Source organism: Mixophyes fleayi, chromosome 6 (assembly GCF_038048845.1).
Source record: "Mixophyes fleayi isolate aMixFle1 chromosome 6, aMixFle1.hap1, whole genome shotgun sequence".
Classification (NCBI taxonomy): Eukaryota; Metazoa; Chordata; class Amphibia; order Anura; family Limnodynastidae; genus Mixophyes; species Mixophyes fleayi.
In genome coordinates this window covers 139,631,420-139,653,946 of record NC_134407.1, presented here as the reverse complement: position 1 = coordinate 139,653,946, position 22,527 = coordinate 139,631,420, and the positions used below count along the sequence as shown (strand labels likewise).

At 40.5% G+C, this 22,527-nt stretch overlaps 1 protein-coding gene across 2 annotated transcripts; it reads left to right on the top strand.

Moving 5' to 3' along the window:
• Positions 1-1,303: 1,303 nt before the first annotated feature.
• Positions 1,304-16,550, top strand: MAPRE1 (microtubule associated protein RP/EB family member 1). Of its 2 annotated transcripts, none has more exons than XM_075176507.1 (7): positions 1,304-1,410; positions 3,463-3,587; positions 7,345-7,490; positions 12,076-12,283; positions 13,399-13,520; positions 13,642-13,794; positions 15,265-16,550. In XM_075176507.1, exons 2-7 carry the CDS (start codon positions 3,467-3,469, stop codon positions 15,319-15,321), a joined length of 807 nt encoding a protein of 268 aa, XP_075032608.1. In that variant the 5' UTR covers positions 1,304-1,410; positions 3,463-3,466; the 3' UTR covers positions 15,322-16,550. The 2 variants fall into 2 exon arrangements, with proteins under 2 accessions (XP_075032608.1, XP_075032610.1); XM_075176509.1 differs by lacking the exon at positions 1,304-1,410 and adding an exon at positions 1,420-1,440.
• The last annotated feature ends 5,977 nt before the right edge of the window (positions 16,551-22,527 follow it).

Below are 22,527 nucleotides of genomic sequence, written 5' to 3'. Positions count from 1 at the left end.
TGGCAGCACCCCCTACAGTGGCAGTAGTTCTGCCACTGAAAGTATTACTCCCAAATAGTAATACTTGATATTCTGTTGTATTATACCTAATGTTGCAATAGTACATAACACTTAGTGGGGCATAATCAATTGTTGAATATGCCCGCGGCGTTAAAAGTATTACCGTTATTACAGTAATACTAAGCCGGATTTCAGCTCGCTCTTCCTTGAGCCGCGAGCTGAAATCCAGCGAGAAATGTACCGTAATAACGGTATTTGCGTGCACTATTACTGTAATGACGGTAATAGTGCGCGCGCCCCGTTACTTTAGGCAGTAACGCCAACAATTGAATATGCCCCAGTGAGTGATATGGTGTACTGTTCTTTAGTATTATATTACACCTGATGTGATAATTTAATACATACTTGCCTACTTTTCGGCACTTAAGTTCGGGAAATCCCGTACAGGGGGCGTGACTAGAGGGTGGGGCGTGGTCAATTGCATAATTTTGGCCCCACCCCGTGTCAAAAATGATGTTTTGATGCGAGGGCCGCAAATCGCATTATTTTGGCCAGGTATTTGCCGGATGCAGAATTGCCTGCTCTCCCGGGAGTCCGACCTGGATTTCGGGAGTCTCCCGGAGGCAAGTATGATTTAATAGTATGATACCCAGTCGGTAATACTGAACGCTGGTCTGTAGTATTTGACTACTATGTTAACATATAGTATAATATTATGACACCCACCTAATAATCATCATTTACATATATAGCACCACCAGTCTAAACACACACACACACACACACACAGTAACGCTAGTAATATTGGGTGATGTTCTGTATTATTACACTGCATCATGTGGTAACATACAGAATGTAACTGTGAAACCCAGTTACTAATAGTGGGCGCAGCTGTTTCTGAGTTAACGTGGTTTAACGCTTCTAGTGGTTGTCACTCGATACTGCATCTCTGCAGTACGACATTGGGGCTAGACGTTGCTCTGCAGTACTGTGCTACCCGCCCACCAGCTCAATGCGGTAGTGTCAACCAAAATGTGCATCTAAACCGTCACATCTAGTTCAACAGAAACGAGAGGTGGAAGATATTTTCTCAAAACTGTCTCCATACTACAGCAGTGTGGGTTACTACGACGACCACTTTCCCAGAGACAAATGTGCCCTGGTCCTTAGAGTGCTTGTCTCAGGTAAAATGGCGACTATTAAGAGGGCATTACGTACAGAATTCAGAAGTTGGCTACAGCGAGCTATGTCACGTGACGCTTGGGTGGGGTTTCCAGGGCAGACAAAGTGTCACTTAGCAACTGACCGAAGTATAAATTATTCATGAAGTGACGTCATCTCGCACAGCACGCTCATCTACAGGCGCGTGACATCAGCACGGGTGAGGCCGGTTCGAACGAGACAGAAAAGGTAACGGCCAAGAGTGGGGAGCGGGCAAAGGTTAGGCCCGGGGTCTTGGGGATCGCTGCTTGGGTCTGTATATGTACCAGGTTTATCGTCTGACCTTCATTTCATCTCAGCCTGACATACCACACGTCACATGCCATGTTCCCATACATCTCACCAATATACTGCCCGTGCTGTCACGTCATTTACCACGAATATATTGTCCTGTGTTTCATCTTATACAGCACTATACTAATGTTCAGCACACCCCGCAGAGTATATAGTCCGTATCCCTTCATTTACCCTACCATAGCCCACTACCCCATACATCAACCGATGTCGTCCAGTACCTCTCATTTACTTCAGCAGGGCCCCTTCCCCATACATCACCACCCTGTATTTCCGTAGCTCCCTTTTCCATATATCAATCACTGTATATCACCTAGTAGCCCTCACTTACCTCATCATAGCCCTTCTCTCCATACATCATCAGTGTATATCGCCCTATATCTCCATGGCCTTCCTCTTTCCACGTATACCAAGCAGTGTTTCATAAATTATAGCACTTCTTTTCATACATGAAATGTGTCACCTATACATCACCTATAATGAATTGCTTTTCTTCTCCCTTACCCATAAGTTTCCTTCTGCCTACCCCTCCATACATCACTCACCATATGACATTACTTCCCTCATACCACACATCATGGCCATCCTCCCCATGTATCATCTAGACTATATTGTGCTATATCCCTTCACCTGATCCTGTCATCCTTAACCTGTTATTATCTTGAATATATTACCTTGTAACTCTCTCTGATTTACTTCAATATATCCTTCCTATGCCATATGTTACTGAGTTTCACACTATATCTATGTATCCCTCTGAATATCTTATCTAAATATCTTCATATCCACCTTTCCCATATAGGAACCTGTATGTCCCATACTTCCTTCATTACCTTCTCATATACCCTGCACTTAATTTGCATCCCTCTGCAACTGTGAGTTTGAAATGTTTAGGTGAATTGCTGTAGTGTTTTGCCTACAGGAGTCTGATCCTTGATCTTAACATTTGCTTGCACACAACTGAAGGTCATCAGTGTAGCCTAGTACTAAAATAGATGATACATTTTGCTGTGTTAAGTTATACTTGCAGTACTCAAGTCTTTATTCTCCTTCTATATTTTACCCATATTTAAGCAAGAAACTGTCATCTGTCCCTCTCACCTCTCATTTCCTATTAGATCCCCTTTTCTCATACATCACCATGTTTTCACACTTCATTTATCTTGTCATATGTCTCCTTCCCCATAATTTTCCCTGTATTTAATGCTCATGCCCTATAGCCTATTTTTCTGTTTTGCAAATATCCCCTCAAACTTTTTTTTGTCCCTTCCTTATCATGCTTTTATTAAAATTTTCAATCTCTGTTTGTTCTGTTTTACTTTTCAACATTGAAAGCTGCCCTCAAAGATTCTCTTGAGAATACCCTAAGTCTCACAAACATGATTTACCTCATCCTATCCTCTTTCTTGTACAGCACCTCCTAGCCTGCTAAATTCCAAGTTTGACATTGGTATCCTCATTCCCAAATACCTTGTCTATTCAAATGACATCCACTCTTGAGAGTAAATTTATTAAGCTGGGTTTGAAAAAGTGGAGATATTGCCTATAGTAACCAATCAGATTGTAGCTGTCATTTTGTAGAATGTACTAAACAAAATAACTAGAATCTGGTTGCTCTTTTCAACATTTCCACTTTATCAAACCTGCACCTTGATAAATTTACCTCGTAGTCTTTAAATTCCTAATATTTATAAACCTTCCCACCCTGACTCCACTCCCTGTAATCATTTTTTCTTCCCTTTATCAGGACTTACCTATTTTAGAGCCCATCCTCTTTAAATACTAAATAAATGTTTATTGTTTGTTTCTGTTCAACACACCTGAGAAGCTTTGGGACGCTGTGGTGTTTTTTGTTTTGTTTTTCTTTCCATTTTTTTATTCAATATTTGCGCTTTTGCAGCTTTTATGTTTATTGTTTTTGTATTTATTTTTTGGTTTTTTTTCCAGAACAATGGCAGTAAATGTTTATTCCACATCGGTGACAAGTGACAATTTAAGTCGTCATGACATGCTTGCATGGATTAATGAGTCTCTGCAACTCAACCTGACCAAGATAGAGCATTTGTGTTCAGGTAATGTACAAGTACCATCTGTTAAATGAATGACCTGTTGTAGTTATTACACTTTAGTACTCCGGAAGCACATTTCTTCCTTTGATGTCTTAGGAAAAACCTATTTATCCATACATTATATGAAGGTATTTTCAGTGTAACAGTGTTTGCTGTATGATGTTCTTGCCAATGGTTTGATGTGTAAACCAACATGCCCATAAATTCTAGCTATAGGTTTTATAAATGCGAAAACGAACCTGGAAGACTACTTTAAAAAGTATACTAGGTAGTGAGGACCACTGTACATTGCTGCTGAATTGGTGGTGGTTTATAAATGATGATGAATATAGTAGCATTATGTTGTTAGTCAGGTATTCTAGTACATGATGTAAAGGGAATTCTGGAAATTTTGATGAGGTTTTATTCTGCATTATGTAGTCAGGAAGATCTAAATCACTCGATAGCCGTGCATTCTAGAATAGAATATCTTTACCAAAGATTTTAAGGCAGCAAACTGACGCTCCTTTACAATAGACTTTGAAAAAAGTAATTAAAACATTAACGTTGCAGAAATCACCAGGACCAGATGCAATGGCTAGGGAATCCTATAAGATTTTGGAGGAGCCAATTGGTGAAGGATTATGGGACGTTAAGTATATAATGAGAGAGATCTACTCCCTATTCATTTTATGTTCACTATGATAGCTGTTTACTCAAACCAGGAATGGATTCTGAGTTGCTGGCCTCTTATCGGCCAATATCCCTGCTAAATATTTTCAAGATTATTAAAAATGACTACAATGAATTTTGGTAAAGTGTCATTCATAATGACAAGACAGGCTTCATCTGGGAAAGGAATTTTCTTATAAATATAAGAAAAGTCCTAGCGCTGATGGTGCATTTACATTCATCAGGGAACACGAACCCCATTATAATATTATAGCTTTTGACCTAGTCATCAGGGATCACTTATGTGAAGCTGTTAATAGTTTTGTGTTTCCCAATGAATTTGCGCATATACTTAAAACACTATACAAACTCAGATACTGACAAATGGCTATCTATCTGACCCATTCCTTATGTATAGGGGGGCAAGGCAAGGTACTCACTGTCACCATTATTTGTTCTAGTTTTAGAGACCTTGGCAACAGCTTTAAGAGAAAGTAGAGCATATGAAGGCATAAAAATAGGGGATTTGTAAAATTACCTGCATTCATCGACTATATGCTACTAATCTCTAAACCTGAGCAATCCCTTCCTGACTTCCTACAAATAATACAGTTTGATAATTTACTGGCTGTAAAATCAACATTAACAAATCGGAGGTTCATTCAACAGCCAATATTACCTCACAATATAAAAGTACTGACTCAATTTAAAGTTGTGAAACCTAAACTTAAATATTTAGGTATATATATTCCAACAAACCTAATAGACCTAAATAGATTTAATTATACACCAGTAATAAATAGCATAGCAAAAACATTTAAGAACTGGAAAGATTCAAACCTCTCCTTGTTTGGGAGAAATGCTGTAATTACCAACAGTGGACTTTCTGAAACAAACCTACCCGATGCAGATGCTCCTGGTCTATATATCTAGAGCAGATGCTGCTAAATTAAGGAAGTCCGAATTTTTTGGACCACACAGGAAACCAAAGATGGCAAGGAAGAAGTTACAGTTGGATGGAGGGGTGATGGGTTTCCCAGATATTACGGTCATTGCATACATTATTTAGATAGATATTGGCACGGTTGCTTGGACAAGATTTCCATGTAAATGAAGATGTGGACAGTGAACTTTTAACTCCCTGTTCTGCAGCTGCTATGCTGGATTTACCCAGACATCATCCTCCTAAAATGATGGCACATAATATACTTTTTAGAGATACATTTAACACTTGGCTTGATGTAAGAAAAAAAGTCAAGGGTCTTAATACCTCCTGTTTTTGTACTGTCGCAATAGCCTTTTAGCTCTGCCCTGTACCAGTTTTGAAGCTTTTTTGATATTTGGGAGATTGCAACCCTATAAACTCCAAGGGGTAAATGTATCAAGCTGAGAGTTTTTTGGCGCGTTTGAAAAATGGAGATGTTGCTATAGCAACCAATCAGATTCTAGCTGTCATTTTGTAGAATGTACTGAATAAATGATAGCTAGAATCTGATTGGTTTTTCAAACTTGCCAGAAAACTCTTAGCTTGATATATTTACCTTAAAGTGTGCCTTATTTAATTTGGTCGAAGTATAGTTTCTTTGCATAAGCTACTTTTGAATTCTTTTGCTTTATGCTGTTTTTTTGTTTGTTTTGAAGAGTATGATCCATGGAAAAAAATTTGAATATTGTTTAATATTGCCAGTAATCTTTTCTGTACTTGTCAAATATAATATATGTAGTAATCTCAATTCAGCTGTTGAATAAGTGTTTTGTATCTTCTGAAAATACAAAAACTCTAAAATTCTACTTATAGATAGTAGATGGCTAGTTTTGGAAGCCATTGCAATGTTTGTTTAAAGTAAACAGCAGTTTGAAATGTCTTTGTGCTTTATGGTATGTGCTTCTCTCCCCCCCCAAGTTGTATTGCATTTTCATCATGGTAACCAAAGCTTTAATATACAGTGAAGAAGGCCTCATTGTTCTCTAGGGAGAATGGGCAGGACATGTACACAGGTTTAACTAGATGCTGATGGACTACAGTAATTTTATTTCTCTTCTCTCTCCCATGGCTCATCTAGTCTATTGTATATAGCAGTGTTGGCTAACCTGTGACACTCCAGGTGTTATGAAACTACAAGTCCCAGCATACCCTTCCAGCAATATATGTTGGCGAAGCATGCTGGGGCCTGTAGTTTCACAACTCCTGGAGTATCACAGGTTAGCCAACACTGTTATATAGCATATTTGTCATTTTTAAGATTTGTTTAAATTTTATTGTTACTTGTGATTTGTCTAGGACTGTAAGGAATTGTACACCCTCCTGTTCTGTAAATGTTCAGTGGCTCACATCCTATTGTATGCTCCCCTTTACTGCACTGAATATCATTGCCTCTTTTCAGAACACTGATCTCTGGCAAGGCAGGATTTATGATTTACAGAGATGTTTCACCCCTTTAATTGGTTCATGCGGTTTGCTTCCCAACATAGTTCCTTGTATGATATGTTGTTCACTCTAAAGGGTTCACCTTCAGAGTTAAGTTTTCAGTGTGAACCTGGTGACAGGTTTGCTTTAAGTCTCCCATAACTGCATCAATTTGGGCTTCCTATTAGATCAGATTGGTTCCAAGCTTTCCTTTGTGGGTCCAAAACGAGTAATGTTCCCCATCAACACGTTGTTGTGATTGATTGATAACACTACCTCTATTTTCGAATATTCTAACTGTGCTTGTGATAGCTCTGTTAGTGGGGGTCAAATTGGGCACAGGTCTGGGTTTTTAGGGCTCTTACTTTCATTGAGACCCACTTGCCCCCACAGGTTAAAAGGGAAAGGAAATGTTAGAGATAAGAAGGGGGGGAAAAGAATAGGAGATTAACCTGTTGCGAAAATGAAAGATGTACAGAACAAACAGTCTAGGTTGTATAGTTTTATATGATCATGGCCTTTTAACTGTCTAAGGCAGACGGTCCAGTGAAGTAATTAACAACAATTATGATTAAAGCATCTATGGAGCTTCTGGACTAATTTTAGCCTGATTTTTTTTTTTTTTTTTTTTTTTCCCCTACCAAAAATTCAAAAGCCTAATTTTAATGCTAGATTGTTAACTTGTGTGCTCTCTCTCTGCAGGTAGTGTGTATTGTCAGTTTATGGACATGTTATTTCCTGGATCAGTCACGTTAAAGAAAGTGAAATTTCAAGCAAAGCTTGAACACGAGTACATCCAAAACTTTAAAGTACTACAAGCCGGCTTCAAGAAGATGGGTGTCGATAAAGTGAGTAAGATGGATTTGTGAGTGCACGGGCTTTGATTGTATTGAGCTAAATCATGATCAGATTCTTGACCTGCTCAGTCTCTGGTTTGTAGAAATAAAATTACTTTAATAAGCATTAACCTTGAAATGATAAGAGGCTGGTTCCACATCTACTTTTATTTTTGTTATTCATCCCATCATTTGTGAAAACTGTATTTTACTATAGGGCACTTGCATACTTGCCTTATAATCACATGTCCAGCACTGACAGCTTAGCTGATGACTCTGCACTGCATATAAATCTGGCTGTAACTTGGTATACTTACAACCTTTTTCTCTGTTTTCCATACTTGCAACCTTTACCAGAGATTCTGGTTTGTTTCTCCCGCAAGTTGTACCTGATTCTCAAGTTGATATACTGTTTTTAGAGTATAGCATATTATGAGACATCGTCATGGCATAGTGACAGGTAGTATAATTTCCAGGTCTGGACAATTTTGCCTAAAACTTTGGGAATGTAAAGTAACTTCATACATAGACAATGGCCAGCACTGCCAGGGCAGCTCCACTTCTCCCACCCTCTTTACCTGCCTGTGTCTCCTAATGGTTTTTCTGAAGTACATCTTTTCAAGTTTATTTTGAATTGGATCCCAGTGATTACTGCTTTAGGACCAGTATTACACACTGCCCCTTTACTGTGGCCAGAGCAGCACTACAGTGAAACGCATACTATGATGTCCTCCCTTTCCGACAATTCAATGGTGAGCAGCCTGTCATTCACAAATCACTTCCAATGCTAAGAAGGAGGCAGCATAGATTGGGGCATGGATATAAATGTGGTGAGATAATAAAAATAAGAAAAAAATTTAGTGGGTAACACTTGATTGCTGCCTGTCTTAATTGGCTTAAAATTTGTGGCTTAAAATTTTATCTTGCATATGTCAATGTCTATTTTCTAGGTAACTTTTTGTTGTGCATAGAATATCCTTAAGTACATCAGATTTGCAAGCTGTAGTGTGAAGCATTAGTTGCCCCCCCCCCCCCCCCAATGTTGATGCCCTCATAGCAAATTTATTAAGCACAACTATTCAGATTTCAAGTGCAGTGTTTTGTAAATATTGCACAAATAGACTTTAAAATGGCTTTGTATTTTCTATTTGTTATTCCTGGTGCCTCTCTTAGACCCAATTTAACATCATCTTGGGTTAATAATGTGGTTTGAATAGCTCTTGGAAGAGTTGCAGTCTGGTAAGCCATGGCCTGTATTGACTTTGGTTGACAACATACGGGAAGAATCTGTAACTGGTCAATGCTACTCAATACAGGGGCTAGAATTTCAGAATCTGAGATTTCAGCATGGTCTAACTTAGGGTCTGAGAAGCTGATTGATTCCAAAAGGACTCTTGACTCCTTTTATGGGCAATGTGCTGTTTATCCCTGAACTAGGTAAAATGATCACTCAGGACACAGGGGTCGGAGCTTTTTCCTACCTATTAAGGCCCCCAATAGTTTACTATTTTTGCTTTTCAGGAATAGCTAGGGGTTCCAACTTTAGAGAGCACTTCTGTGGTTCGCGTGAAGGGCCACAAAGAGGGAAATGTGTGTGGTCTAAGGGACAAGCCTCTAAACCCTCAGTTATACTGAGAGGCTCTCTGCCCACCTTCTTTCCTGCCGGGATCAGTGATAGTTCCACTTCAAATGTTTGGTTGAGTCTCTGAAATCGGTCCTAAATGGCATAGAGCAAGTAGAGGTTATGGTCTCCATGAACATGAGAAATGCATACTTGTATGTCCCACTTTGGGAATGTTATCAATACTTTATTATATTCGCAGTGCAGTCTTTTTAAGAATGTTTGTCTCCAGCTTTGGTCTGGCAACAGTGCCTAAGGTATTCACAAAAATCACGGATGTTAAGGATGTTCTTCTGAGATCCAAGGTATTGACAGTTATTCCTTACCAGGACGGCTTATTCTGTGTCTTATTCAGACCTATTTGCAAGTGACACCCCATCATTTAGTGTCACGTGGTGGGTTATAAATGACTAGAAATTCCACCTAGTGCTTGCCCTGCTCTCTACAGAGACTATTAAAGTCTTCAACTCTCTGGATGTTGACTCTGTTATGTATGTAGGTCTTGGGCAGTGTGTTATATTGACCTTAGAGGAGGTGCATTTTGGGGTTCCAGATCAATTTTATTTTGAAATGGAACAAAGTAGACTTGCTAATTCATCAGTCTGTCTCCTGGGGCGTATGTGTTGCTCCTCTTTTGATTGGGGGTTGACAACCTCAATGGGGGTCATCCATTTGCCATTTAGGATTGGACAATTGTGATGGCAGATGGAGAGTTGTAGCTGTACAGAACAGTCTGCAGGGTTTTTGTCTCGGGAGTGAAAACTCCCCATTTATGAAAGTGATCTAATCAAAGGACAGTTTCTTCTATATGGGAAAGCTATAAAAAAATTTAATCTGGCAATGCCATGGCGGTGACATACATCAACCATCTTGGAGTTGCTAAGAGCCGTCCTGATAATAAAGGAAACAATCAATATTATTGTCTGGGCAGGAAAAAATGTGCCAGCACCCTGGATGTCTCTTCTGGTAGATACAATGTCTGTCTCATGGACATATCAGCTTATTTATTTGTTCCCTCTGATGGCAATGCTTTCACGAGTTGTTAAAAAATAAATATATAACATGACAAGCATAGGCTTATAAAATGTAATAAAGTATAAAATACATATTTATAAGAAAAATAAAATTTATTTATAACTAGTGCTTATGTGTTCCTTGGGTCACCTCACTAGCCAAGAAGCACATGACACAGACTTTCTCAAGAGGACTGCAGGCCCAACATGGTGTCTGTCTCTAAGTGCCTCCAATTGAATAAAAGGATTTAACACGCGTTAATAATATCATTTATTTGTTAGGCGCCACAAGATTTCCGCAGCGCCGTACACAGAGCAAACAGTAGACTATACAGGGTGAGACAGTACATAACAATAAACAAAAATACAAATGCTTCAGAAACTCCAGGCAGGTTAATGTGCTACAGGCGGAGTAGAAGAACAGGTGTAAATTGCATGTTGGCAAAAGTTAACTACACATTGCTCAGTGTCCTTCCCAGGCACATTGGACCTCTTTTAAACTGAGCCCTTGGTCAGAATTCATGGTAAATCTTTCTACGTGGTGAATACTTGACCAGCAGCTATATGCAATTTTGCATGCCTCAGTGATGGCAGTTGGCTTATGCAATATTGCTAGTCCCTTCTTGACTGTTACATCATACAGACATTTATTGCACAAATCCACTGCTCAGACCATTTTCGGCAACTCCTAGAGTCTGCCCATTTGTTTGCTGAATTTGCGCTGCCTGCAGCTTCTTGAGTCGGCACGGAGTCGTCATCAACATTTATTTATGTAGCTCCAGCAGATTCCGTAACGTCTTACAATTCGGAACAAACAGTATTAAATACATACTGGGTAGTACGTATGTATGTAGAGGTAAGAAGGCCCTGCCCGCAAGCTTACAATCTATTGGACAATGGTTTGATACACAAGGGTGAGTGATACATTATATTGAATGTTTGTCTTGCTAGATTGCAAAGTATTTGGTGGGCTGTATGCTCAGTCACACAACTATGTTGGTCAGAGGGTTGTTGTCTTGTGTTAGCTGTGTAGAGAGGGTGGTAATAGGGTAATCTAGACAGATTAAGAGGGTAGTAGAGGAATATTATATGCTTGTCTGAAGAGGTGGGTTTTCAGAGAACACTTGAAGACTAAAAGAAAGTCTTGTGGTGCGAGTGGGTGCAGCCCGAAAATGTCCTGCAACTGAGAATGGGAGTTAGTGATGAGAGTGGAATTGATGCAGTTCTTGTGCAGAACAAAGGTGTCCAGTTGGGAGATATTTTGAGACAAGTGAGGAGATGTATGGCTGTGCAATTTTGTTGATCGCCTTGTATGTTGGTAGAAGAATCTGTAAACAGCTGGCAAATGTACATGGGCAATTGCAGTAGTTGCAGGTTTTTTCAAATGTACAAAATCTAGAAGTCCTCTCCCAAAGTTAGAAGCTGATATAGCTCACAGCATCCATATATGGCTTACTATATATCTAATGCCAACTACAGAAAGCTAAACCATATTTCTTACCTTATATAGTGTGCGAAGTCATGTTTGCTGCCAAGTAGAGCCGTCCCTAGTGCACACTGTAATCCTAATCAACATTTATATAGTGTCGGCAAATTCCATAGTACTTTACATTTGGGAACTCTGTAATATGTACAACAGAGCAAATGTTTTGCTTTAGTGTGATTTCTCTGGTCTAGTGCTAAAATTGAGGAAAAACCAAGATGCCACCCATCTTTATGTAAGTGTTCTGCTATTTGAAGGTTCTAAACAACCTTTGGATAAGGTGGTTGTAATAAGTTATGGAATTCTCCAAATGAGATGTAGTATAACGCCATAGAAGATATTACATGTGGTTACAGAAGTGATTTCTACAAATATAGCTGTTCACATCACATTTGTGATCAAACAGCTGAATATTTTCTTTATATAAAGTGAATTTTGACATGATTTCACAATTGGTTGAATTGTTTGTGATTCCTGTAGATAATTCCAGTGGACAAGTTGGTGAAAGGAAAGTTCCAGGACAACTTTGAATTTATACAGTGGTTTAAAAAGTTTTTTGATGCAAATTATGATGGGAAAGACTATGACCCCGTTGCAGCCAGACAAGGACAAGAAACAGCACCTGCTCCAGTTCTCCCAACTCCAGTCCTGAACAAGCCCAAGAAGCCAATGGGATCTACAAACTCTGGTACTGGGAATTACTGCTCTGTTTTTTTGTTTTTTTTTGTGTGGTGGGTTTTTGTTTTTTGCTTCTCCCCAACCCCTGTGTGGCCCTGAAAGTTAGCTGTTTAGTTCTACTCCAGGTAACACAGCTAGGTGTAGTGGGCACACTTATTCTCTTCCTGCCATAGTCTGAGAGCTGCTGGGCCCTCAAAGAGGAGTTTGATTGAAGTAATGGATAAGTACTAAAGAGATCTGTATTTGCGGAATTAAACCTTTTTCACATCCATAATACATATACTGTCATAACAGGAGTCCCCAAAAGAATCTGACATTGCTCTTTAGTTTTTAGTAATAGAAAAAAAACTGCTTCCATGACAGTGGAATGTTGTGTTCTGTGCTCTGTATTGTAACCTAGTGTCCTGGGTGGTGTTTAATACTTTTTTGGTAGTATCTCGTTGGGAGGCGTAGGATTATAAAATGACTGGCTAACTAGATCTGTCATGAAAGGCAGTCAGTATATTTTCCCTCTGCTTCAGACTTCCCTTAAAGTAACCCAGTTTTTATACCTGAAGAGCCCCCTTCCTCTTCATTAGGGTCAACCCTTGGTGCAGTCAGGCTCCATAAAAACTGTAGCAAAGATATCACAGATGGCAAGCATCTGCTGGTGTCTACAATAGCACATATTCTCCATATTCTGGTGCTTTGGTTAGGTACCTACAGCAGATTACACTTTCCCTGTGAGAGCATGTGGGATAAATACTGGACCAATCAACTATTTGCTCCCATAGTTTTGAATAAAGATAATTCCAAAACGTGTGAAAAAAATTGTTTTGTCCTTGTTGCCACAAGTAACAAGTATGGTCTGTCTACATGCAGACTTGGCCTCTGTATGTCTGACTCTGGCAAATATGTACCTCTTCCAGATGACTCAACTGAAGGAAAGCCTCCTAAGGCAGAAATTCAGAGGAAAATGGCCAAAATTGGTACTTATTTGTGTCGGGAGTGGTGTGCACACTTTTTGAGGTGTTTCACAACAGGCTCAGGGCTATGGTGTTTTTGTTGTGGCAAGCACATGTTTGGCATACATTGTGAATTTCTGCAGCCAAGATCTCTTGTATAACTGCTCCATCTATCTCTCAGCTCCACAGAGGGCCGTTCCAGCCCAGAGGACCGCAGTTGCCAACAAACCTGCCCCAGGGATTGGCAGAAAGCCTGCTGCTGTAGGCAATGGAGAGGAGGAATCTGCAGAGTTAATTCAACAGGTACATGATTTCATTAATAAGAGTCTTTCTCTTCCTATTGTTTAAATTGAAAATATACCGGTTTAGTAAAATGTTTACTTACTGTTATGAAATTAAAATTTATTTTTTTGTTTATTTGCAGATAAATGTGCTGAAAATAACAGTTGAAGACTTAGAGAAAGAAAGAGACTTTTATTTTGGCAAGCTAAGGAATATTGAACTGATCTGTCAGGAAAACGAGGGCGAGAGTGATCCAGTCCTGCAAAGGATCATAGAGATTCTGTATGCTACAGATGTATGTATTCCTTATTCAGTCCTGCTCTTGGGGACATTTTATATGCTGTACTGAACTGCCACTAAACAAAATTATTTTGGGGAAAGCCATTATAATAAATTCATAAACATATTTTAAAGGGGCAAATTATTGGCATCACAATCTCTTGGGGGTAGATTTGTGGGATTTGGCAGCAATCTTACAGACCAGAAATAACCTGAATTATATTGCAAGCTTGCATCTGGTGCAAGTAAAATAAAAAATGTGCACAAATGAATTTGCCTGTCTGGAATTCTTGTTTAGTGAGAACCAGACATACAATCTGCCTACCCTACAAAACAGGAACACATCTGTCTTATACCAGTTTAAACTGTTGATCTCAGTTGGAATGTATATATTAGTTATTAGTAACAAAGTCACCTGCGACTCCCAACTCATATTGTTTGGCTGTAGTGGTGTTGAATGGCAGGAAATCTGAGGTGTATTGTGTATGTACACTTGTGGATATTATAGGCTTTGCATTTTAGGTTTTAGTGCTTTAAACCCTAGCTAAATATATATTACATATTTATTCCTGGACAAATAGTATTAATGATTCCAATGAAAAGAGATCCAAACCTACCATGAATCAATACCAGTGGTTGTCTTAATATGAATATAATTGCACTCCTGTTGGTCTTAATGATGGCTAGGTAAATACATAAATGAAGATGGCGAGAGCTGGATGCGTTTTATTTGCACAAAAGTGCCTTTTAGCATAGCCCCTAAACAAATCTTTCCATGTTCTTAGCGGTTTTATTGAAGTTTTATTGAAGTTTTATCAAGTATATGGAGTACAGAAAACAAAAAAGTGGGAAGGGGGGGGGAAAAAGGGAGGTTCAATGGGGTAGGAATACACACAATTCACACGAGGCATATAGACAGTAATGGCAATCTGTGTGTGATCTTTATCTTCATGAAGAGGAGCCAAAGGGCTCCTCCTGCTAGAATTGTGAAGTTTTAATAAGAGCAGGAGCAAGGTGGGTAGCGGTAGAAATCTTTCCATGTTCTAAATACATTGCAGTGACTTCATGTGAGAGGTGAAAACTTAACCTCTTGCCCAATTTGTAATCTCCTATTGACATCTATTATTCCCCCCCGCCCCCCCCCCCCCCCATATCCTAGACAAGCTTCATGCAATCTGGGGGTAAATGTATGAATCTCCGGATTCTTCATCTCCGGCGTGTTCAGCCTCTTCAGCGCTTAAATTTAAAGCGGCGCTGCATTGTAAAGGGAAGTTTCCCTTTACAATGCAGCGCCGCTTTAAGTTTAAGCGCTGAAGAGGCTGAACACGCCGGAGATGAAGAGTCCGGAGATTCATACATTTACCCCCTGGTGTCAATTGGTGCTTAAAATACACCCTTATAGTGCCTATACTGAAACTTCTGTTTTTCTACCAATTGTCTAGCAATGCATACTGGAAGCTAATAATGCCTTTTTTATTTTCTCTAGGAGGGCTTTGTCATACCGGATGAAGGTGCACCCCCAGAGGACCAGGAAGAATATTAATGGCACACTCCTGCCTTGCAGTCATTTTCTTTTTGTTTTGTTTTTTTTGTTTTGTTTTTTTGCCCAAATCATGTGCGTAACTGTAAAAACATCCCTTTTATTCTCAGAGGGCTGGCTCAGCACCTCACTTTTTGAAAATGTACTTTGCCAAAGTTTCACTCATTTTAGTGGTTTAACCTTTGGAGATGTCTTGTTTTGTAGCAAGAAAGTATTAACATATAACTTATTTTTTTTAAACGTTCTTAGAGGAACGTTTGATGAAGACTAATGAAGGTTAATTTGATGGAGGGCAAGAACGTTTTAAATAGTTGCAAAATGAAGAGGAAAAGTAATGGAAGACTTGTCACGTTGTGGTGTTTAAAACAAAAAACTGAAAATGTTCATTGTAATGAGAAAGTGTGGTGGACAGGAGATGAAAATGCCTTACGGAGTTTACATGTGCTTTCATATCTGAGCTCAAAGTGTAACATGGCTTAATGTGTGTGTCTAGCTAGATAGATGCTCGCCATGAAGCGAGCGGGTTCTTCATCTTTTTAATGCTTACAAGTAGCGAAAGAATCCAAAGTGCTGCTCCTGGTGTGAGATGCAGAGGAGAATGGGTTGGTGCTGCTGCCTCTACCTCTGCTGCCTGCATTCTATTGCTCTCTAGGCAGATGGCTTCAGTCTGTGCAGGCCCTTTGGCAGCCAAGAGGATAACAGAAGTTTAAATCAAAATGGTTGTACATAAGATGAGATGACCTTTTACTGAGGCTAAATGATAAATTCCTGTCTGTTCAGCCACCTCCCTATTCATCCCCCCCCCCCCACCCTTTTCACTTTTTTTTTTGTTTGTTTTTCCTTTGTAAAACTATTTTGCTAACATTATTTAATATCTCATTCTCAATGTGTTCTCTATGTATCTGCTGTATTCTCCAGGTCACTGGGTTGTTCACTCCTGGAACAGATGGTTTGGTTATATTTGTTTACATTTTATTTGGTAACAAAAACAAACATGTACTGCATGAAAAGTATGAAGGTCCTCGCCTAAGCAGCTTGTGTCCTTTTGGTAGCCAGCTGACACTGCAGTGCTACACTTTCTAAATCTCTTGTGGCCTTTTTAATACTTGTATTTTTTTTTTCCCCTCCCTTCCTTTGATTTCTCAAATTTAGTCCAAATGTATTTTTATTTTATTTTTTTTCTCAAGTTTTTCTACTTTAAGCCATTTCTAAATAAAACTTCTGTATTTCAAGAGTGTACTGGACTTATATTTGTGTGGGGTTTTTTTTTTATTTTTATTTCCAAGCTATGAACTTTTACAACTACATCCACTCTGTTAGGGTATTGGCTATATTATGGCATGAGAAGTGGTGAATAATTGTTCACTTGTACGAAGTGCTCAAGCATTCATGTGAATGTAGCTGTGGAGGAATTCCATCTTTTAAAATATTATCTCCTTTAATCTAGTATAGAATTTGCTACTTTATGATTTAGTTAGAAGCGAGCCCATCTCCTGTGCACAGTTGTAGTAGCCGTTCTGTGGACTGAACAGCATACCAACTCATTGTGAGCTATTGATGTCAGCGTCAGAAATTGAAGCAATAACATGTATTATCACACATATTTGTTCAGTTCACAAAATGGCCACTTCCACTGTATGTGCTTAGGGATTATTCTTTTACAGCATTCTGACCAAATGAGACTTACAAACTTGCTTTTAACCTGTAATGCAGTTTTTGAATGCTTCTTTAATTTCAGTGCATCTGTGTGTCAATGCATTTGAAAATTTACATTCACCTCCGTTGCAATGAGAAGAATCGGTAAGAAGTGTTTTATAGGTCTTTTGCTTGGTCAAGATCACTACCTGGTTTTTTTTTTTTTGTCAGTTTTAAAAGCGCAGTTGGATAGGTTTGTAAACACATTTTAAAAAAGACAGTATTTTTCTCCTTGAGACTCCATGGCAGCTATGAATATGGGTAGCTTACTTTGCCTGGTTAGGCCGAGACAGGTAACAAAAACCACATCCTGTGTGGTTTTTATAAGGTAGCGCCCCTTCTGTCCCCTTGGTCTGTTTCTGTCTGTAGCATAGGTAGTGCAGGATGTATTTGTTAATTTTCTGTAAGTAAGAGCTTGTCTTACTTGGAGATCCCAGAGACGCAAGTTGTGCATGCTGGAGGTGGGGGGATGGCTACCCGAGGTGTATCAGGTTGGTGCTCATTCAGTAAGTTTGAATTTGACGCTGAATTGTTTGTGCTGGCAGTCCACTCGTGCATGGAGATTGTGTGTTCCTCAAGTATGGAGGAAAAGGCTGTGTATTTGCACAGGGCTATTTGAAGCTGTTCCTGCAAAAGGCTCAATTAATGAACAATGTGTAGCAGATTCAACTTAAACGGTTTCTGCGTCTGAATCACTAATGGCTGAATAACACCCACAGTAGGTAAGCCTCTAAACTTATGAGTGCTTTTATGAGATATATTTTTATAGTTAGTAATTTAGGTCTCTTCAGTACTCTTATAGAGCCTGGAGAAAGCAATGACCAAAAGATGCAAAGAATATGTTGCGCCTGCCTCCTTTGAGGAGAATGTAGTGTAGGGCAAAAAACAGCCACTCGACTAACATAAGGATTTTGTAAGTATGAGTGAGGTGCTTGTCACGAAGGAGGATTTGTTAGAGGCAGTCGTGTAAGAAATCGTACACTGATTTCCCAGCAGATGTGGAGGATTCCTCTAGTCTGGGGAAAGTTTGTTAAACATTTTTATAAATTTTTGGGTATGAATTTATATATTTTTTTGAATATCTCTTCTCCAATGCTTCTCTATCTCTTTGGATAATGTAATGTAAAAAGTATACATTTTTCTTGCACAGGCATTTGGGGGAACACTGCTTACCATGGGGTATAGAGGGTGTTGTGCTGGGAGAAAGGCACTAATTTCTAACAACTTGTCTACTCTCCCCTTTATGCTCCCTGGATGGAGGAGAATCTTTTTATATATATATATATGTGTATATATATGTATGTGCGTGCCTAGGGCACTTGACAGTTCTATTTTATTTTCATTTAATTTCAACTTTTCAATTATTTCTGTTACACATGGGGGTATTCACAAAAGTGAGAGGGGAGATACTGACAGCACTCCCATGCTGCCCCCCCCCCCCCCCCCCACTCCCAACGCTTGCTACCTTGCAAAAGGGGCATTCGGACATAGAGATGCTGCATTGGTAGCCATGGCATGTAGCCCTAATCTCCCAGTAGTGCAGCTGAGACTGGGCTGCCGGGGGTTCACACCAGCTACTGTTGACACAGCGATGACTTCCAAGGTAGCAGGGAGTGTTAAGTCCTGGTAAGGGGGCTGTAATGGTTATGGCTTCCATTAGAATATGCGTTTCACAGGAATAACTCATGTTGATGAAGACACATCTCTGCCTCAACTGTCATACCTAAGTGGGTGGCCCTTCCCTTTATGCAAGCTATCCATTTCAAACTGTACCTCTGCTGTACCTGGTCCACATTATACCTGGGGGTAAATTGTTTCTACTGCTGTTTGATTGTAACTACTCAGGCAGTGTATCACTCTTATGATATTGTTGTACTATTTTCTTATCTGAGTACCTTTCTTTCTCAGATTGTCACTATACTATCTCTGTATATCTAGATAGAGTACTGACCCTTTCTCATATTATGTGACAGTACTCTGTTTATTGAAAATTTTGTGCTAATTTTTCTATATACTTTGTATGTATGACCAGGTGGAGCCATCCTCCGCTAAGGAACGGCAAGATCTATTGCTGAACTTGGATGAGAAGTAGCACGTCCAGGGCCGTAGGTGACAATAGCTTTCCTACTACTTCCATAGGAGCTCTGCCTACAGATAGCCCTCTTCAGGGAGAAGTGTTTCTGCGAGTTCTTGATACCAGGGTTGCTTCCCTTGAGCCACCCTGGAGGTGAAACCTAGAGAGGTTGGTTCAGTGGTTGTTTAGGGTATCTTCCCTGGAGAAGATATTGGAGATATAGTCTTCCAACAGACCGTGTAAATGTCGCTCATCCACAGGATCAAGGGTTAGTAGCATCTGATTTGGACCATTTCCTTCAGGAGGAAGAGGCGTTTCATGACGACTTGGATTAAAAGGACCTGACAGCATGGGAGGAAGTTTCCTCAAGGGAGTAGAGGACCTGATTTTAGTAGTCCGACAGACCCTGAGTATTCTTGATGTGGAACTAGTGGTTCCAGATATTTATCTGTTCAAACGTAAAAATAAAGAAACTTTCTTTTTCCGTCCTCATAGTTCCCTAAAATTTGGAGAGGCAAGACAGAACCCTGATAGCTGATTTTAGGTTCTGAGATTGGTGTTTTTAGATAGAGGGATAGAAGGAATTTTTATACCCCTTTCTGTATACAGATGTTGCAACATCGGAGACTCGCCCAAATGTGGATGCTCCTATTGCACACCTGGCAAAATTCACTGCCTTTCCTATTAGTACTGCTTCCTTAAAAGATAGCTTGGATAGGAAATGGGAGGGGATTTATTTAGCTTCTGGTTCTTCGCTTCAACCCTTAATGGCTGCTATCTGGCTGATCAAAGGGGTAGAGAAAATGGACTACTGCATATAGTCGGAGAAGCCTAGATCTGAATTGTCTCCGTTAGCCAAACATATTAAGGAAGCATCTGCATATTTGCAAGACAGCCTTGGCTGTAGGTCAGGATCTGTGCAAGACCTCGTCCTTAGCCAGAATATACATCTTGATGCCACTGCCAAGATCTTGAAATGGGTGCTGAATCCAAAAAGGCCTTTGAGGCATTGCCCTATGATGGATTGGTACTATTTGGTTAGGAATTGGACAGGATTGTTTCCCAGCCCATTGGAGGAAAGATCTGTTACTTTCCAGTCAAGGGGCCTGAGATTTGTCATTTCGGTTTGTTAGAAGATCTAGGGGTGCTTCCAAGCAGGGTCATTATTCTGCCCCTTGGAGAGCAACTCAGAGGGGTAGGTGTTAGGGCGCACGACCACAAAGATGATCTTTTAGAACGATAGTGTTTAGGTCTTCACCTCAAGCAGCCGCCCTTCCCGTAGATCTTTATGCTCACAGATACTTGAATGCCTCCAGGTCTTAAGCTTAGTGTAGTAAAAGCTCATCTAGGGTGGCTGTAGCGCAGGTGGAACCAGAGGCGCTAGCGCAGGCTGGAGCGGATGGTCAGAGGCAGGCTGAGGTCAGGGGTCCATAGCAGATAGGCAGATCTGTGTCCAAGCCAAAAGGTCAGGCAAACAGACAAGGTCCAAGGTACAGTCAAGGGTCACAACAGATCAGTCAAACAGGAGTCCAACAGCAGGTCAGCAAAAGCACAGGATAGCAAACGCTGTAACCGGGAAGGAGGCCCAGTGCTCCCTGCCTTAAATACCCAGAGCAGCCCATAGGAGCAGAGCAGCCCAGCCTAACCTAATCGGCCACAGGAGGCTGAAAATTATCAATTCATACGCACGTGCCCGGCTAATTCCCCTGCCGGGACACTGCGTTTTGACAGCACATGGTTTGGCCATTGCCGTTCGGGCTGGAAGTGACGCCCTGGTCGTCAAGGAGATGGCAGGGGGCAGAGGAGAGCGTGCCACGGCGGCTATGGACAACGCCGCGGCTTGTAACAGTAAGCGGTCTTGGACAGGAAGACGTCCTGCTCCTAAACCGACGGACACACAGCTTACGTGACATTCCTCTTCCTCCAGCTAGAACTTCTGTGGTGGGGGCTCGCCTCTTGCTCTTTTGGCACCAATGTTTCAGTTCTTCTCTAGATGCCCGGGTGAAGGGCATTGTGGTCAGAGGTTACATTCTAGACTTGTTGGGGATGCCTTTGCAGCGTTTCTTTTCCATCCCCTTCCACGAGGCAAAGCTAGGAGTGTGACCCTTCAGGAAGTCATTTAATCCCTGTTGTCAGGAGTGATTTGTCCCAGTCCCAAGGGAGCAAAGTGGGTTGGGTTATTACTCAAATCTCTCTAGTCCAAAACCGGATTTGTCCTTTTGCCCCATTCTGAACCTGAAATCCCTCAACTTACATTTGAGGGTAGCCAGCTTCCAGGTGGAGTCTGTTTGTTCTGTGATCAAAGCAATTGGAACATATTTCTTGCATTCTTGGATATCAATATCGGGAGGCCCCCCACAATCTTCTCAGGTTTGCGGTGGATGAGTCTCATTACCAGTTCAGGGCTCTACTCTCTGCTCTAGCAATAGCACCAAGGGTATTTTATGAAGGTGATGGCAGTCATGACTGAGCTTTAACGACAAAGGGGTGACAATCTAGGTACGGTATTACCATCTCCTGATAAAAGTGAATTCTGCCCCTCACCTGTGCCATGTGCACTTGAGGGTGAAAATGCTACAATCGCATGGATGTGTCATATATTTCAAAAAGTCCCTACCCAGTGCATGGTGTTTCTGTGTCTCCTGTTTGACACCAGTTGTCAGTGATTTTGCCCCAATGCAAGATTCAGACTGTTCAAAAACCCTGAAACAGGTTTCCATCCTTCAGTGCATGAAACTGATTGGATCAATGCTGTCTTGTTTCGAAGTGGTGCACTTTGTTTGCTTCCAAAACGAGATACTCGCCAAGTGCTCAAGGTCCAATCCTCCGTTGGTGAGTTGTTGTTTTTTAGTTGGCTGCAGACGAGGAATCTCACTCAGAGCCCATAGTAACCAGCCTACTAGGCTGGGGCACAGTGACCCTAAACCTCCATTTTCAGGGACTTTGGACTGAGTAAGAGGCATGGCTTCTGGAGTTATAGGCAGTATTCAAGGCTCTGGTTCAGGTGCAACTCTTACTGGGGCAGAAACCCATTTGTGTCCAGTCTGACAATGCCACAGAGATGGGGTATATCAAGGGGAGATCAGAGGTTATATTTACTAAACTGGGTTTGAAAAAGTGGATATGTTGCCCATAGCAGCAAATCAGATTCTAACTGTCACTTTGTAGAATGTAGTAAATAACTATAATCTGGTTGCTATAGCTAACATTGCCACTTTTTCAAACCCACAGTTTAGTAAATATAACCCCTGGTCTCCCCTTGACTGGCATGATGGCCTCTCACCTGAACCACAAAGTGGACAGGTATTGTAAAAAAAACTAAATAAAAAACTGGTAGTTGCTCAAATCAATTTATAGGCTATAACAGGTGCATGAAAGGGTGGGGTTATCCTAAAAGGAAAAAACAGAGGAATTCCCCCAGCACACTGCTATAGCCAGCA